Here is a 16,752-nt window from a genome sequence, read left to right on the forward strand (position 1 = left end):
ACGAGAACGCCCATTGGGTGTTCTCGTAACGTTTGGTGGACCAATCGCGAATAATTTCGCGAGGCATTGTGGGAAGGATGCAATTTCCCCTCCCAATTTGACCAACTTGTTTTTTCTCTGAGAACGTGGGGGGGGGGGGTGGAGAAAGTAGTCAATCGAGGAGAGCTCATGTCGGTAAGTTTCACTTTTATTGGGCAGTATTGTCATGTATATCATTGATATAGCTGAAATGCGATAACGCGAAAGCTGTGCACTTGCGCGAGTGTTAGCAGCGATAACTTTGCCAGTTATTTGACTGTTGATTGTTCACGTGTTCCAACTGCGAGCAGAAAAGAATTTGCGCGCCAGAGGGCGTTGTCGGCCGTGCCTAAGGCTTGAAAGAGGAGGAGGAGGAGGAGGAGAAGAAGACTGCAGAACATTTCTTCGGGATTTGCCATCCCTGTTTGTGCACGTCTGCATCAACAATCTACTAAATGGGGACGTCATGCGCGTAGCTGTCTAAATCAATCTTCAAATGTTTGTCCCATATCCATATTTGAATATATGGACAACTATTCATAGGTGATAGATTTATAATATGTTAGGTCTTCAAATTTCAGGTCGACCAGGCTGGGCCGGGGTCTTTGACTGCCACCTATTGATCAAAGCGAGTATTGTTTGTTTTAGAGAATCCAACGCGAACAAGACAAAAGGGGAAAGGAAACGACAAAACTGTCAAAATAAGTAAAGACCTAAACTAATGGGATTACACATCGATCTGTATCGATATTAGAAAAATACATTTCAAGATATCATCATATTTCACATACATCTGTGTTATATATTTAGAGTTGCACATATGTCTAAGGGTTTGTGTTGATTCCAATATGGAGATGGCATGAACGTTTGAAGACCGATCGATCCCCATAAAACTTCCATTTCCACATTTAGTCATTTAATCATGCAGAAAGACAGGCTGGTAACAATTTCTCCCCGGGTTCGCAGATTCCGAAGAAATTCCAACTATTGCCTCCTTTACACTTTTAACAGGCACGTCTGCCTCACAGTTGTGAGGTTGCGGGTTCAAATCCCGGCCCCGCCCCGCCCGTTTGGCGTTTGCATGTTCTCCTCGTGCCCGCGCTGCTTTTCTCGGGTACTGCGCTTTCCTCCACATCCCAAAAACATGCGTGCTGAGGTCGATTGAGACTGGAAATTGCCCGTAGGTGTGAATGTGGGTGCCGACGGTTGTTCGTGTCTGTGTGGCCTGCGATCGGCTGGCGACCGCTTCGGGGCGTACCCCGCCTCTCGCCCGCAGTCGGCCGGGATGGGCGCCAGCACGCCCGCGACCCGTGGGAGGAAAATGGATGGATGGTCACTTTTAAAGAGGTTAGTATTCTTCATCGCTTCAGCTGTGTAGGTGTCAAAGCGTAACCCGTGGCTGACATCGCATCCGTGCGCAGCCTCAAGGTCACCCTGAAAACACTTGGTGGTGGTCTAGCCCGCTCGTTCAAGACATTCTTTATAATGGACGGGAATTATTTGTGGAGTTTCCCTATTCGAGGACGGACATTGTTTACTAACTTGCTTTCATGTAGTCGGTTGAATAAGGTGAGGAATCTTGGATTTAACGGCGCAGGTAGAAGCTGGAGCTCGGAGGGGGAGAAAAATAAGCTCGTCCATATTTCTCTCATCGACAGCGACACGCGTCGGTTTTGCCGAGCGGCCGCAAGCCCCGGGCCGCAAAATGTGAAGAGCGAGGATGCCCGCTTCTCCACTGCCCCTTTTGCCCGCTTTATCAGGGGGATTACTCAAAAGTGGAGACAGATTTACAGTCGCATCTGAAAACAGTGGTGCAGCACGGAGGTACGTTGGGTGAATAAGCTTCGTGTCGATGGTGCGAAGAAGGCACGGCTGTGTGCGGACCACTTAGTCACGCCTGTTTTTTGCTTTGAACTTTCAGACTTGGTGATGTATACCTGCAAATGGGGATGCAGAAAAGAGTCCCACTACCACTGCTGCGGTTGCACTCTCCCCTTTCCGAGGAAAGAGCAGCTGCTGAGACACCTCAGCGGGTGCCCGCGCCCTCCAACGGCTTTGGCACCTCGAGCCTCAGAAGGCCAGCTTCGGCCACCCGAGCGATCGGCTGGCCTACGTTTGAGGGTGAAAAAGGTGAGCTGGGGCTGAATCGGGAAAAAAAAGTCAAGCAGCAAATTGAAACGCGAATATTTGCTTTGAGCAGCGGTCGCGCACCCGTCGATGGACAGAAGCAGACGACACCGATAGTCGTGTTCGCCCGAAACGAGCTGTACGCGCAAAATTGATTGGCAAAAAAACAATTGTTTTTCTTCTTGCGCTCGAGCAGGGAAGCCCGAGGTCACGCCAGGCCAGGCGGGAGGAGGCGCGGATCATTTGAAGGAAAAAAACATTACATCGCGATATATGTCCTTATCGTTACCTATATTACGGATATAAAATCGTGTCCGTATCGCACAGCTCTAATTCGTATGTATCACTGGATAACCAATCAAGTCAACATATTTTGTCCACTTTTGGGAAATGAAATGACTAGTGGTGGTGATTATTTGCAGCAGTTCTAAGAATAGCCACTAGCAACTGTAATGAGCGAATTCAGGTTTGCGTACTCGCGACTTTTAATGAGCGAAGAAGACCATTTTCGGTAGCCAGCCCACGAAGCCCACTGGCAATCCAAAAGCGAAAGCGAGTTGAATTCACTTGCGCAGCTGAATAATTTAATGGAGTGACGTACTTTTTTTTTTTTTTTTTTTAACACATGGCTATTACCGTAGCCGGTTGGGTTGGTGTTCGGCGGTATTGCCACTGTCCACTAGGGGCGCTAGCGAGCGATTGCGGAGCGAAGAAGACGAGGCTGGCCAAGCTAGCGACATCCCGATCGTAGGATGCTCCAGTGCTGCTGATTTGCGAGTGTTCGCCGCTTGCAAATCCTTTCAATGCTCTGAGTCGTCTTTTTGTGCAAAGTGCGAGACTTTTGGATTGGCAGCGAACATGGAGGCCGTGGAAAGTGGCGACGCACGTCAACATGCGGCCGCCGATGAAGTGCGACTTGCGGTAAGAATGGCGCTCCCGCACGCCGCAGCCGTCGTCGCCGTCGCCGCCGTCGCCGTCGCCCGTGACCGTGACCGACAACCGCGTCATCGCGTTGGTCTGGTCTGGTTTGGTTTCTGCGGAGGTTTACAAACTAAAGGCAGCGCAGCCACGCTGAGCGCGATGTGCTAACTAGCCAGGACGCTAGCGTTAGCTTAGCATGTGCCGTCCAATCCGTTCGAAAAACACCTCAACACAAACGTCAAGTTCACTGAAGGTCATTTTTTTGATTCAATCTCGCCAAATGGGCAAGAGTGGTTGTTTGCATTTCAAAAAGCCGACATTTCCCCACCCTCCTTTATGTGATCGCTGTGAAACATTGACGTGGAAGAACAGTCTCAATAATCATAATAATGATGATGATAATCATATCCATGAGCTTTACCCGTCACCAACGTGTTTGTAAATGACACCGTGTGAATGCTCAGAGACCACAATGCACATGTGCCGCTTTTGGAGGTCAGCTGTGCTCATCCGAAATATTCGCAATTTTGCGGACAATATCACTCAACGTTCATCCTTTTGTTTCATGATCGTGATTTGCATCCCATTCGAAATAAGAGCATTGCGATTTTCCCACTTTTTAGAGTTGCACCAATTGCATGTTTTGCTGCACATTTGAATTCAATGTAGCCTGTAACACAAGGCGTTTCAGTTATGTGGCGTGAGTTTGAACACAAGGGGGCACTATGTGAAAGTGGTACATGCAATAGATAGGAGACGAAGAAGACCGTCGACTTCCGGGATGGTGTTTTACCTCTGTGTGGGAACGACAAAATGAAAAGAGGAAAAAGAAATACCAGGCTCTTTCTTGAGATTACCCCAAGTTAAGAAATCAAACTGACAGATCAACTGAAGTGATGCTTTATCACGCCACAGTGCTTACTTCGCTTGCTGTGCCGCGCTGCGCTGTTGTTGATTTGCGACGACCGGCGACGGGGCTTAACAAACTTGGTGCTCATTTGCACTCTGTAGCAAAGTGTTGTCATCCGCGTTGACCTTCAAATATTAATGGCGTAATATCAGAGCATTCGGGCCGGGCGATTAATCGAAATCGAATCGGAGGAAAACGATGAAGTAGCCGAACGGCACGGTGTTTGTATGCGTTGCGAAAGCACCTGGAACGCGCTACTGTTGCTTGCGGCGAGCCTCATTTGCCCTCCCGCAGCGCAATTCCAGCTGTTTATTGACTCCTCAGTTGGAGTTGACTGGAAAACTAAACACGCCACAAAAAGAATTGCACACCTTTTATATTTCAATATGAAACATCGCCAGCTCAATGCTCATCCTCAATTTGACAGGCTAGCAAAAATTAGCGTTAGATGTCACGGGAGGGATTTACCTTCAAATAATGATTATTTACACACAAAAGTTGTAGAAACGCATACAGACGGGAAACATAATACTCTCAGGCATATGTTCCATCTAATCTATGAAAAACAAGTTAATAGATTTCAATTGCGACTTTGTTCTTCTACTCTTTTTTTTTTTTTTTTTTTTTTTTTTTTTAATCATAATGTGTGTATCTCCATGCGTGCACCACACTGCCCCTAAGTGGCCAAGGCGCACACAGCAGGTATTTATTTATTTCATTGATATTGTTTTAGGCTGCACGACGGGTGACCGGTTAGCACATCTGCCTCACAGTTGTGAGGTTGCGGGTTCAACTCCTGCCTCGCCCGTGTGGAGTTTGCATGTTCTCCCTGTGCCAACGTAGCTTTTCTCCGGGCGCTCCGCTTTCCTCCCACATCCCAAAAACATGCACGCTAGGTTAATTGAGTACTCTAAATTGCCCGTAGGTGTGAATGTGAGTGCCTATGGTTGTTTGTTTCTATGTGCCCTGCGATTGGCTGGCGAACGGTTACCCGCCTCTCGCCCGTAGTCAGTTGGGATGGGCGCCAGCACGCCCGCGACCCACGTGAGGAGACGCGTTACGGAAGATGAATGAATGAATATTATTTTCACATTATATTACTTGTTACTAATTTATTTTGTGGTTGGTCTTTTAGGTTATATTTAAAGTTGAATAAAGTTTTGGTAGTTGAATAAATGACAAAGTTTTGAAATCAATGAATAATCGTGTTTATTCATCGTGATTTCAATATGTATCAAAACAAATGTGATTATAATTTTTCTCATTATCGCCCAGCCCTTAGTAGTACCATTACAAGCGTCCCTACTATTAATTTAAAAAACAAAAAGCTTGTTGATGTATCTCCCAAAACCTAAAGATGTTGATTCATGTTCGTGCTGGTGTGCAGGAAACAGAAGAGACAGGCGCTGAACCTCCTGCCGGTCTTGGATGTTCCCTCCCGAACCGAATGGACGAGGACAAGTTTGAACTTAAAATGGAGACTCCCCTGGTCCCGTGTCGCATGGAGGCCTTGAACGCCTCGCCGTCCCACTCAGAAGACGAGACCGAGGAAGGAGGCCCGGCTAGCGAAAAGGACGACGACGACCTGGACGAGGAGGAAGAGATGGCCGCCGCTCCGGCGCCGGCCAGGGACTCTGACTCGGAGGAGAACGTCGGCAGGGGCTTGCGTTTCGCCTCTTTCAGCCTTGACGAGATGATGGATATCGGTACTGTGGATCAGCAGGAACAGGAAGCTCAGATGAACACGGAGGATAATAACGGCGGCACAGGTAACGCTGAGGCTATTTCAGCATACAGTGAACCCCCGTTTCTCGTGTCCCGCAACAGGTGAAAAGTTGCGATATAGAGAGAGACCATGTAGAAATATATATACTTAGTTTTACTCATCCTGTACGCTTTAAACACATTTAAAGTTATTATAACAGAATTTTGAAAGTATTCCTTGGCACCCGATGTCTCAGTTGTCCAAATAAGAGGCATAGCGTGCTTGCTTCAAGCGGTTTGTCACTCCCAGTTGACGTAAAACTCACACATTCAACGAAAGACAATTAAACATTGTGTATTTAAACAGCAAAATGTTTAACCAAACCATATTCTAATGATAGTTCACTAGCTTAATGCTATTGTATAATGTGAAAGGCCACGGACAGGCTAATGAAAATTAGCATAGATGTTTCAGTAATTATACAACTTCAAACAACTGCTACTTTAACACTCATGTAACAGCAACACGTACTAACAGAGCATACGATAATATTCACGCAAACATATTCTTGCTCGTAATTATGCTGCATTTTCATTCGGTCGTGCTCAGTACTGCCCGGCATGTTGTGGCACAACATGGTACTACACTGAAGGCACACAACTGTAAATTGGACTTGTGGAAGTAGTTAAAATGTATATCTGATATGTTGTTCAGGTGAATGTTTAAGATTGTGGTGTAGGGACACTGGACTTCATAACCTTTTGTTGTCTTTTCAGAATTGGAGGAAGAGGAGGCAGAAATCGAGCCGGACGCTGACCCGAAACCCAGCTTGGACGTCAAAGTGGCTGAAGAAATGGACGAGGAGAAAGAGGTGGCGGAGGAGGAGAAGGAGAAAGAGGTGGCGGAGGAGGAGAAGGAGAAAGAGGTGGCGGAGGAGGAGAAGGAGAAAGAGGTGGCGGAGGAGGAGAAGGAGAAAAAGGTGGCAGAGGAGGAGGAGAAGGAGAAAAAGGTGGCAGAGGAGGAGGAGAAGGAGAAAGAGGTGGCGGAGGAGGAGGAGAAGGAGAAAGAGGTGGCGGAGGAGAAGGAGAAAGAGGTGGCGGAGGAGAAGGAGAAAGAGGTGGCGGAGGAGGAGAAGGAGAAAGAGGTGGCGGAGGAGAAGGAGGAGGAGGAGGAGAAAGAGGTGGAGGAGGCGAAAGAGGAGAAAGAGGAAGTGCCTTTCTACGCCACCCGCTCCAAAAGCAAAGCTGCAACAAGTGAGCCACACTCCAGTTGCTTTGTAACAAGGGCGACGCTATGTGAATTTGTATTTGTATTTAGTTTTCTTTGTTTCAATTGCAAGAGTTAAGTCAAACTCATGATGTCGATTCACTACACACGCAGTCAAATATTTGTTTTTTGGGAGGGGGATTATAACTCACAGCCTACGAAAACTTGCAGTTTTGTAATCATATATTGATATATATCATACACACATGGACACAATTATTGGTACCCCTTTATTAACCAGCAAAAAAAACGAAATAACTTCAAAACTGTCAATAATAATAAATAAAAATTTTGAGAATGAGAATCAGGTATTTTATCTTTGCGGTCCAACAGATTTTCTTCGAAAACACAAACATCACTCAAATAATTTGGAACTGATGAATGATGAGTGGAATTTGCTGAAATGCATCTTGACAAGGCACAATGCTTCTGGGATAGTATATATACATATATTTTGAATAAGAAAGGGTCCAACAATATTTCCTTTGCATATGTAGAAAGAAATAAAGAATAACGTTGTGGGGCTGCTTCGCCAAATCCTGCACAGGTTAGGTTGTCTTGAACCAGTGATGGGTGCAGAGAAATCTCAAGACTATTAAGGCCTGGAACACACACACGGATGTTTTGCTTTCTGTGGCACGAAGATCAAAAGTCAGTCGTTTAACAGTTTTGGTGGTGTTGTGTACACGTGGTGTGCTCTGATAAGCTCAACATACAACAGCGCACACAAAGATTCAGTTCCAAAATCTCGCGTGATCACAGTAAATACAAAGACGATTTTTGCCGAAGGGACCGGAGGCGGGAGCGTTGTAAAACGGCAACGTCGTCGCCAATACGACGACTAGCTTTGGAAAATAGGGGAAGGGCTTTAATACACAAAAAATGACGTCTGCTAAGACGTGCTTGTTTTTATTTACGGTATTTTACTTTTATTGAGTCAGGGCGCTTCTCGATTGGCTCCGTTCCGTTCCACATCACAGCTCTCGGCGTCATGCAGAGGTTGTAAATATTGAACACCTTTAATATTTAAGCTCATCGGACTGACCCGTTTCGGACCCCATTATCGGGACAAATCCACTCTTAGCGCACCTCAGACCAAAGAAGAAGCTGAGATGCGATCATCTTTTAAGTTTCACCTCTCTGGTCGGGAAGGGGCAAAATCCGGACCAAAACAGGCCTTTGCTGTTTTGGTGTGTGTACCGGGCGGGCCTAAGGCATTCCGGAGCGAAATGGGCTGCGCGCTGTCAGCGTTGTAAGTGCTGGATGAAGACCCAAACACACGGCGAATAAGATCAAAACAAAACATCGGACCGTTCTGAAGAGTCCTGATGAATACCGTTGGACGAGAAGCTGCAACATACAATCGCTTTCCTATGAATACAAGATTGAAGTTGTTGGATATGATTGAAATATTTATTTTACGGTCTGCATTTATTTGAGTGAATTTGAGAATCTTTCCCCCGTCAGCGTCCGCCGACATGACCAACGGGATGAAAGTGGTCAAACTCTCCGCGTCCAGCTCGTCTTCGTCGTCTTCGCCGCCTCTCGTCAAAATCAAAGACGAGCCCGTGGACGAGGAGTACGAGGTGGCCCTCGTGTCCGGGGCCGCCGCTGTGAAGGACGAACCCGACGACGCCAAGGTCAGTCGTTCATCTAGCTAACACAGAGATGTTCATTTAATGAAGGAGGTCGCCTTCACTCTGCGTTAATAGGAAGAGGAGGACTTGCAGATCGAATCCGTGTATTCCGTGACCCCGGACGGCGACGGCCGGAGGCAACGGGGAGTCCGGCCGTCGACGACTTTGAACATGTCGTGCGCGCACTGCCGGACGGGGCTGCTCAAAGGGCAGACGGCCTACCAGCGCAAAGGCTCGCCGGCGCTCTTCTGCTCCACCGGCTGCCTCACCTCTTCGCTCAGCTCGTCCAAAAGCACCAAGAACTGCTACCGCTGCCAAAAGTGAGTGTCGGTCAGCATCGCCGGCGAGGCTCGCTCGACTCCTTGTGAGCGCGCCGTCCGTCCGTCTTTCTTGTCTGTCTCCGCTAGGCGCATATCCCGCCCTCAGGACGTCATCCTGTCTCCCGACGCGGACGGCGTGTCCAGGGGCTTCTGCAGCGAGACGTGTCTGAGCGCGTTCAACCTGAAGAAAAGCTCCGTCAAAGCGCTCGTTCCTTCCGACGACAAACTGCAGTCACCGTGCAGCATGTGCGCCAAACACGGCATCGTAAGTCCACACGGACGCTCCGTGTCTGCCCCAAAAATTGTAATGTTATTTTAAAAATGAATAAAGAAAAAATATCACCCTATAATATTGTACCTTAGAGAAACATACCGTAATGACATAAGTAAATAGAATGTAGAATGTCAAATGGTTTGTTCCCAAATTTGCTTCAATTCAATGGACTTGCTGCTCCTTCTCGTGTGTGAGCCGTGGCCACCTGGGGGCAGTAGAATACAGACATACATGTACAGAGAGTCCGCCGTCAAAAAGCCGCAGTGATCTTAGATATAATACGTACAGGCATATATGCTTTATCCTCTGCGAAGAACGACTGTCTACATATATTGCTTCACCGTCTGTTTTCAAATATCCGCTGCTTAAAGGGTTAAAAAAAACGCCACATAGATGCTAATCGTCAACCCGTCTATGCAGTTTCCCATTAAGAGTTAGCATTGAGCTAGTATAGGCTACATGGTTGTTTTCAATACTGTAATTTATTTTGGTATAGTTTGTCAGTAAACTTCCAGTGGAAGTGGAAATTAACAGATTGTTTGTCACAAACGGTTGTGAAGGGAGTTAAGTCACTCCCGCCATACAGTGCTCGCATCTCCAGAATTTGCTCGCAAGTCAAAGCGGAAAAGAAATCGTCCGGCTCGCATCTCGAAAAACTCACAATTTGGGTCACTCGTATCTCGGGGCGCCAATGTATCTCATTTGTGACTAAGGACCCTGGTCAATAAATTAGATTTTACATTTTACTTTTTAATTATTAAAGAAATGGTCTCCTTTAAACCGATGAGATCGGTTATCCAGCAGCCCTGATTTTCATTCCTTTTCTCAACACTCGCGTGCACCTTTGAAGATCTTTTTAAAATGTCCCACCAGAGCAAGCACGAGGTGATCCTGAGCGGCACCGTTCACAATATGTGCAGCGACTCGTGCTTCCAGCGCTTCCGCACCGCCAACCGGCTGACCATGGCGGGCTGCGCCAACTGCGCCACCATCTGCCACGTGAGGCCGCTGCTGCTCAAGATGGAGGGCAGCAGCAAGACCCTGTGCAACCTCGACTGTCTCATCAAGTACAAAAAGGTACACGGGAAAATTGGGGGGTGGGGGACGACGACGACGACATTGTTTTTAATGGGGACATATTATGCAGAAATGGTTTTCCCCCTAAAAGTCGCTAAAAAATGTCACAGAGAAGAGCAGCCCGTGAGCCTCGGCGTAATGGCCGGCAGTTGTACCGCCAGTAGCAACTCAGCTGCAAAAATAGGAAAAAAATATAATCTAAGTAAATATTTTTTTGTTTACATTCAAATATCTGTTGCTTAGAGTTAAAACTTTGTGACACCAATGCTAGTTTCATTAGGACGTCTATGGCATTTGTCATTGCGTGTTAGCATTAAGCTAGTTGACTTTCATAAGACGGTTAATGTGCTTTGGTTAAATACACGGCGTGACTTTTCATTGGTTTTAGGGTTAGTTTAACAGTAAACAACAGCCAGGTTGAGGTTGGCCTCTCGTTTGAAGAATTGTTGCCGCTTGGCGTGAAGTTCGCTGGCGCCAGAACAAGTTCTCCTAACTGCAGTTTTTGCTCGCCAACGTAAGACAAAAAACAAAAGTCGGGGCAGCGACAACTTGTACTTTGAAAAGCTCGCGAGTTGGGTCTCTCTGTAAGTGGAGGTGGAGCACTTTAGTTTGGGGGCTTGCTGACGCTCACAATGGTCATGTATTTGAATTTCTATGGCCGCTCACTTGAAGTGGAAGAAATGCTTCTTCAGCTTGGTGGGAGGGTGTTTGTTTGGCGCGACGCCCACGTGCCACAAAATGTCTCTGGCACCCGTACTCTGGGCCCTGTGATTACGAGGGGCTCGATGGGGGCTGGCGCACTTGCATTGGCCCCTTTTAACGAGCCAATTTCACCGCGGCAAGAAATGCGCTGCAAAACCGTGTCGATGCCTCGCGATCCTCGGGGTGTTTTGACAAAAGCCGCAAACTCTACTTGCTTCAGTGTTTTTTTGTTTTTGTCTGGTCAAAGAAAGTGAAGACGAGTCTGCCGTGCGCCATGTGTCGCGCCCTGCGGCCTCTCGCCGACATGGTCCACAACAAAAGCACAGACGACTCCGTCAGCCTCTTCTGCAGCAGCAGCTGCGTCATGGCCTTCATGGTCCAGACTGTCAGCTCCTCAGGTACCAGATGAAAGCTCTCTTGCCCGCCTTCTCTCCTTGATACGATGCCCCGCTCTCAGGTCCTCCTCTCACAGAGCCGGTTCACAGCTTGAGGAAAAATGAACAGAATTGGATGTTTTTTGTGCTTTTTGTCAGCAGCATTATACAAATAGACATTCTACTGAGATCAAAAATCGGCAATTGACGCCCCCCCCCAGAATGCTTATTATTGCCGACTGATAGATGGTGGCAAAGCACTATTTTTGTCTAAAATGAAGCTCTTCAACTCACTTCGGCGTAGTTCCTTGGCACCGAGATGGGAGCAAAGCAATACTTTCGTCTAAATGAAGCTCCTCAACTGCCTCGAACATAGTTTCTTGGCACCAAGATGACGGCAAAGCACGGTTTTTGTCAAAGTGAATCTCCTCAACTTCAACAAAGTGCCTCGGCCACAAAATGGCACCAAAGCATGACTTTAATTGCTTCCAACTTCACTAACTTGAGTGCCTCTACAATTGTGTTTCCCGCCCGCCAGGCGCACAGTTGAACTGCGACAACTGCGGCAAGCGCACTCTGCCGGCGTACCACCTGGCCATGTCCGACACCACCATCAGGAACTTCTGCACGCTGTCGTGCGTCATGACCTTCCAGGTACGGACGCCGAGAGCGCCGAGCGATAGCGGTGGGTGCGTTTGATGCGAACGTGGCGTGCGGTCGTGTGCAGGAGAAGTTCAAGGTGAAGCAGAAGCAGGCGACCATTTTCCCCAAGCTGCCGGTGGCGTCCGGGCAGGAGCAGAGCGGCGCGCAGACGCAAGGAGCCGCGCCCGCGCTCTGCTGCGCCCAGTGCGCCCGCCAGATGACGACCAAGCCCGACGTCATCCATGTTAAGGTACCGCCGCAACCACCCGGGCAGCTGACACGTTGGACCTCTCGAGACCGCAAACGAGCGCTTGCAGTCAATTATTCCTTCATGGAAACCTAGTTTGAATTATTTGGGGTTTTGTTTTGTCTTTGTTTGAAGTTGTCCTTTGATGAAACTTGACCCTCTTATATGAAATATTACATGACCTCTTATTTAATGATCATTTTTCTTGGTTCAATTGCCTCTTTATTTATTTAATACTATTATTTAATGAATTTAATAAGATAACATCGTAATGTAATGTAATATATACAATACAATATAATAATAATAATAAATATAAGACAAATGAAATGAAAACTGGAGATTTTGTACTGAAAATATAGTTGTACATACATAATTGTATACATAAATGCTTACTAAGTTGGACTTCACTATTTTTATATTTAATATTTTTTTTATGTTGTCAAATTTGACCAATTTGTTTATTTACTGACCTCTTTATTTATTCAATGACCATGTTTAATTTCATGGCCTTTTTATTGACTTGAATACATTTCATAACATTTAATGATTCAATGAAATTATTTTTTTAAACTTCATTTTATGACAGATTTGTTTGTTTAAAGGCATTTTAAAGTATTTTATAGTCTTTTACTCTGTCAAATGAAAAATAAAATCCAATAAACAATTTCCAAAGTCACTAAATGAATAAAGCAGTATATGAATATATATTCATGTAATAATTAATATTGAATATGCTCAATTAATGAATGGAATTTTTGGGGAAGTAGGCATCCTGTTGTACCTGCTCACATTTTGACCCTTTCTGTTTCCGTGTCCTGGTCAATTAGTTGTGTTTTGAGTTTGATTTTCGTGCTTGACCTCCCCGTGTGCAGGACAAGGTGGTGTTTGTGTGCGGCTGGAGCTGCGCCCTGGAGTTCAAGACCAGCAAAAACGTGAGCGCCAAGTGCGAGTACTGCAAGCTGGACAAGATCAGCCGAGAGGTGAAGCGCATCGACGGCAGGGACCGCTCCTTCTGCAGCCACGGTGAGTCGCCGCTCGGAGTCGCCGGACCGCCGGCCCGACGCCTTTTTTCACGCCGGCGTCTTTCCCGCAGGCTGCAAGCTGCTGTACGAGCACGACCTGGACAAGCGCTGGGGCAAGCACTGTAAGTCGTGCTCGTACTGCCAGTGCGTCTCCCGGAAGCTGGAGAAGGCGCTCTACGGCGAGTCCAGCGAGGAGTTCTGCTCCGAGGAGTGCAGGTCCAACTACACCATGCTCTTCTGCCATGTAAGTGACCACCCTCAATCAAAATTTTTCGAAAATTGCCCAACAAGTGCAGAGCGTTCACCAACATTCACAGAGGCTCCCAGCCAGCAGCGAGCTTTACACCTCCAGTCCACATTTCGATCATATTTAATCGTCTACACTGCTAATGCAGCTTATTGACATCGTATTTATGTCGATACAGTTTCTATTCACCTCTGCTCTACCATATTTACATCATATTTCATCTTTATACACATCGTTTAACATATTTACATCGTATTTTATGTCTTCTGTACACCACTAATGTACCAAATTTACATATTTAACGTATGCATCTATTTGCACTTCAACAAAGTTTCAACAACATTGTCGCCAGGTTGCAAAGTGCGCCTCGTGTGGCCGGAAAGGCAAACTGAAGCACAGTCTTTTCGTGCTGGGAGAGGTGCGCAACTTCTGCGACTTGCCGTGTCTGTTCCACTTCTGCAACCTCTTGGTCACGACGCAGGGGGACGTCTTCCCGCCAGGTGGGCCGTCATCGCCGGTTCACGTGCTAACGGCCAACGTGCCTCGACGCCGCCTGTGTTGTCGTTGCAGACTCGCCCGTCATCGCCAACGTGGTCTCGCTCGCGGACCAGGCCGGCCCCGCCGCCGCCGACAAGCCCGCCAAGCAACGTACGCGACACGCGCACACACAACTGCACGCCTCCACCGAGGCCAAACAGTCATGTCGAAGTCACACCGTGATAAGTGAAACTCCGCACAACCTAAACAAAAACATTTGTTAAAGTGCAAAAAACTGATTGAAACCAACTTTTGAAATATGTCTTTGTGTTTGTTTTCACTATGTTGCTGTCAAGAAGTGGGAGACTATGAAATGACTTTGAGGAAACGAAAAGAGGACTCTCACGCTCGCACAGTTCCCCGAATAAGAGGTAACGCATGCTTGCTTCAAGTTATTTGTCACACCCAGTTGAAGTTTACGGTAAAACAAATGGCGATTTACACGTATATTGACCGCCTAGCCATATAACAACTGTACATTTCAGACTTGCCTGAATACTGTAAATTGAACAAGTCTTCCAAAGTTATTGCTCGTTCCAGTTGAGGTTTATTGTCAAACTAAACAAAATGAATAGAATTACACCTTGTGCATTTAAAACAACCACATAGCTTTGCCTTAGTCCATTTAGCTTAATGCCAACGCGAAGTAGCGCAACACATAGGCAGATAATGTCACACTAGTCACAGGCGTATATTCTTTGTTGTCTGCAAAGAGCGACTAATATTTCTGCAGCTTACTCTGCAGTTGTGGCGCTCTCCGTCATGGATGTCCGTATTATGCTGCCACCAGGTGGCCAAGGTGCCCACGCCAGAAGGAGCAGCACAAACGTCCATTGAATTGAAGCAAAAAAATGTGACGAGAATTGTTCAATTCTTTAACATTCTATTTAATTATATATCAGGACTCTCTGTAGTACAACATTATAGAGTTCTATATTTTATATTAAAAACACATCACAAAAATAGTTTTTGGAGGGGACTGGAAAAGATTAAGTGCCTTTCCATTCATTTCAATAAGGAACAATGATTTGAGATATGATGAGATATTAACGCGAAAGTCAAAGCACCACTTATAAAGGGAAGAAAGAATTCACTTGAAATGTTTTCTGTCTGCAGGCGCTGACTCGCAAACTACAGACGCTGACGTAGTAAGCGGCCGTCTGGCAACCTACTTATTGACCAAAATAACTCCACATTGCGAGTTATAGTTTCTTCTTCTTTTTCTTGTTTTTTCCTCCACTGTCTCCAGGTCCTTATTAGCGCCAAACCGGCGAAGAAAGCGACATCTTCCGCCACCTCCACGGCGCCCAGCACTACGAAAAGCATGAAGAACAAGGCTCTGCTGTGCAAGCCGCTGGTGCAGAACAAGGGCGTCTCTTGTCGCACGCAGACGCTCGACGTGGAGGCGCAGACGGGTACGCCGGCACTAATTGGAGCACTTTATGCGTTATGTTGAATTTCCCGCAATATTTGTGTGGAAAGCACGGCTTGTTAAAAGTTAGATACCGTAATTTCTCGTGTATAATGTGCACCCGTGTATAATACGCACCCCCAAAGTTGACCTCAAAATTCTGGAAAACTCTTCTATCTATGTATAATGCATGATTTTGCGTCTACCCATATGATCAAAACCTGAGGTATCTTTATTTTGTTAGGTTTTTTTCAAAGATTTTTTCTGAAGTTAAGCGCTTTATTTGAACCCGTAATACTTTGTTTTTATTTACTTGCTCTTATTTTGAAATTCACAGCCCTACTTGTATTTAGTAAATGAGAAAACACACATTTGTGCTCATATGTTTGATTACCCAGGCAGAATTTGTAAGATGTGTACAATGTGTACAAAAAAACATGAAAGGCCAGGCGAAACACATTTAACTTTATTTTAATGGGATTCAAATTCAACAGTTAAGCATTTCAAAAAAGCATTATCATTCAATAAAACATAACCATAAAGAAATTAATGATGGTTGTTCAGTTGTATTTAAAAAATACAATATTTCACAAATTATGCCAGGGTATGTAAAGTTATGAGGACACCTCTACATATATGCAGTCATACGTACCCCTGTCATATTGGAATGAAGGTGTAGGCTACTCCTTTTCCATAACCTCTAGGTGGTGTGGCATATTGGAATGGAAATGCACAGCTTTTTCATAACCACAAGATGGCGGCATACATTTATAAGATGTCCCCATCCCCCCGTTTCCCCCTAAACCTATGTATAATGCGCACTATTGAAATTTTTTTTGGGGGGGGGGAGGGTTGCGCATTATACACGAGAAATTACAGTACTATGAACTGTAGATTCTTTTGCCGCATACGGTTCGGCACTTGTACATTCACACATTTGCTGATTTATTGATTTTTTTTTTTTTTTTTTTTCTCTCTCTCTGTTGGGGGGCAACCACAAAACCTCATGGTGGTGGTTTATCCCCGCTTAAGAATTTTTGGGGGATTTAAAAAGAAATCTGTGTATTTTCTTTAGGTGTGGATTTTCACTATTCACAGTCCGGTCTTGTCCCTATCCCGCACAATTTGCGGGGACACTGTATACTAAAACTAACATTTGACAAGGCCTGCAAGAGCTATTTAGTAAGGGCGTGCAAAGGGAGGGTGTCGAAAAACTGTGCGTGTCGTGGAGGGGGGGGGGTGTTGCGACACCCCTGAAAAGTACCATGGCTTCCAATAAAATAGTTTTATTTCGCTTTTCTAGATATGCAAA

At 46.0% G+C, this 16,752-nt stretch overlaps 1 protein-coding gene across 4 annotated transcripts in view; it reads left to right on the forward strand.

The window, feature by feature from the left end:
* Positions 1-16,752, forward strand: part of zmym4.1 (zinc finger MYM-type containing 4, tandem duplicate 1) — a 27,905-nt gene continuing 11,153 nt past the window's right edge. For 2 of the 4 annotated variants that reach the window (XM_061664228.1, XM_061664227.1), the window contains exons 1-20: positions 1-174; positions 1,677-1,842; positions 1,940-2,148; positions 2,977-3,066; positions 5,364-5,745; positions 6,458-6,934; positions 8,415-8,587; positions 8,660-8,904; positions 8,992-9,169; positions 10,052-10,255; positions 11,205-11,355; positions 11,870-11,985; positions 12,059-12,223; positions 13,096-13,246; positions 13,317-13,489; positions 13,845-13,992; positions 14,063-14,140; positions 14,326-14,400; positions 15,146-15,177; positions 15,279-15,444. In XM_061664228.1, the coding sequence (XP_061520212.1) occupies positions 169-174; positions 1,677-1,842; positions 1,940-2,148; positions 2,977-3,066; positions 5,364-5,745; positions 6,458-6,934; positions 8,415-8,587; positions 8,660-8,904; positions 8,992-9,169; positions 10,052-10,255; positions 11,205-11,355; positions 11,870-11,985; positions 12,059-12,223; positions 13,096-13,246; positions 13,317-13,489; positions 13,845-13,992; positions 14,063-14,140; positions 14,326-14,400; positions 15,146-15,177; positions 15,279-15,444 (3,385 nt within the window). In that variant the 5' untranslated portion in view covers positions 1-168. The remainder of the gene's footprint in view (positions 175-1,676; positions 1,843-1,939; positions 2,149-2,976; positions 3,067-5,363; positions 5,746-6,457; positions 6,935-8,414; positions 8,588-8,659; positions 8,905-8,991; positions 9,170-10,051; positions 10,256-11,204; positions 11,356-11,869; positions 11,986-12,058; positions 12,224-13,095; positions 13,247-13,316; positions 13,490-13,844; positions 13,993-14,062; positions 14,141-14,325; positions 14,401-15,145; positions 15,178-15,278; positions 15,445-16,752) is intronic. The other 2 variants (XM_061664229.1, XM_061664231.1) reach the window with 2 other exon arrangements.

This window comes from Phycodurus eques, chromosome 20, assembly GCF_024500275.1.
Source record: "Phycodurus eques isolate BA_2022a chromosome 20, UOR_Pequ_1.1, whole genome shotgun sequence".
Lineage (NCBI taxonomy): Eukaryota > Metazoa > Chordata > Actinopteri > Syngnathiformes > Syngnathidae > Phycodurus > Phycodurus eques.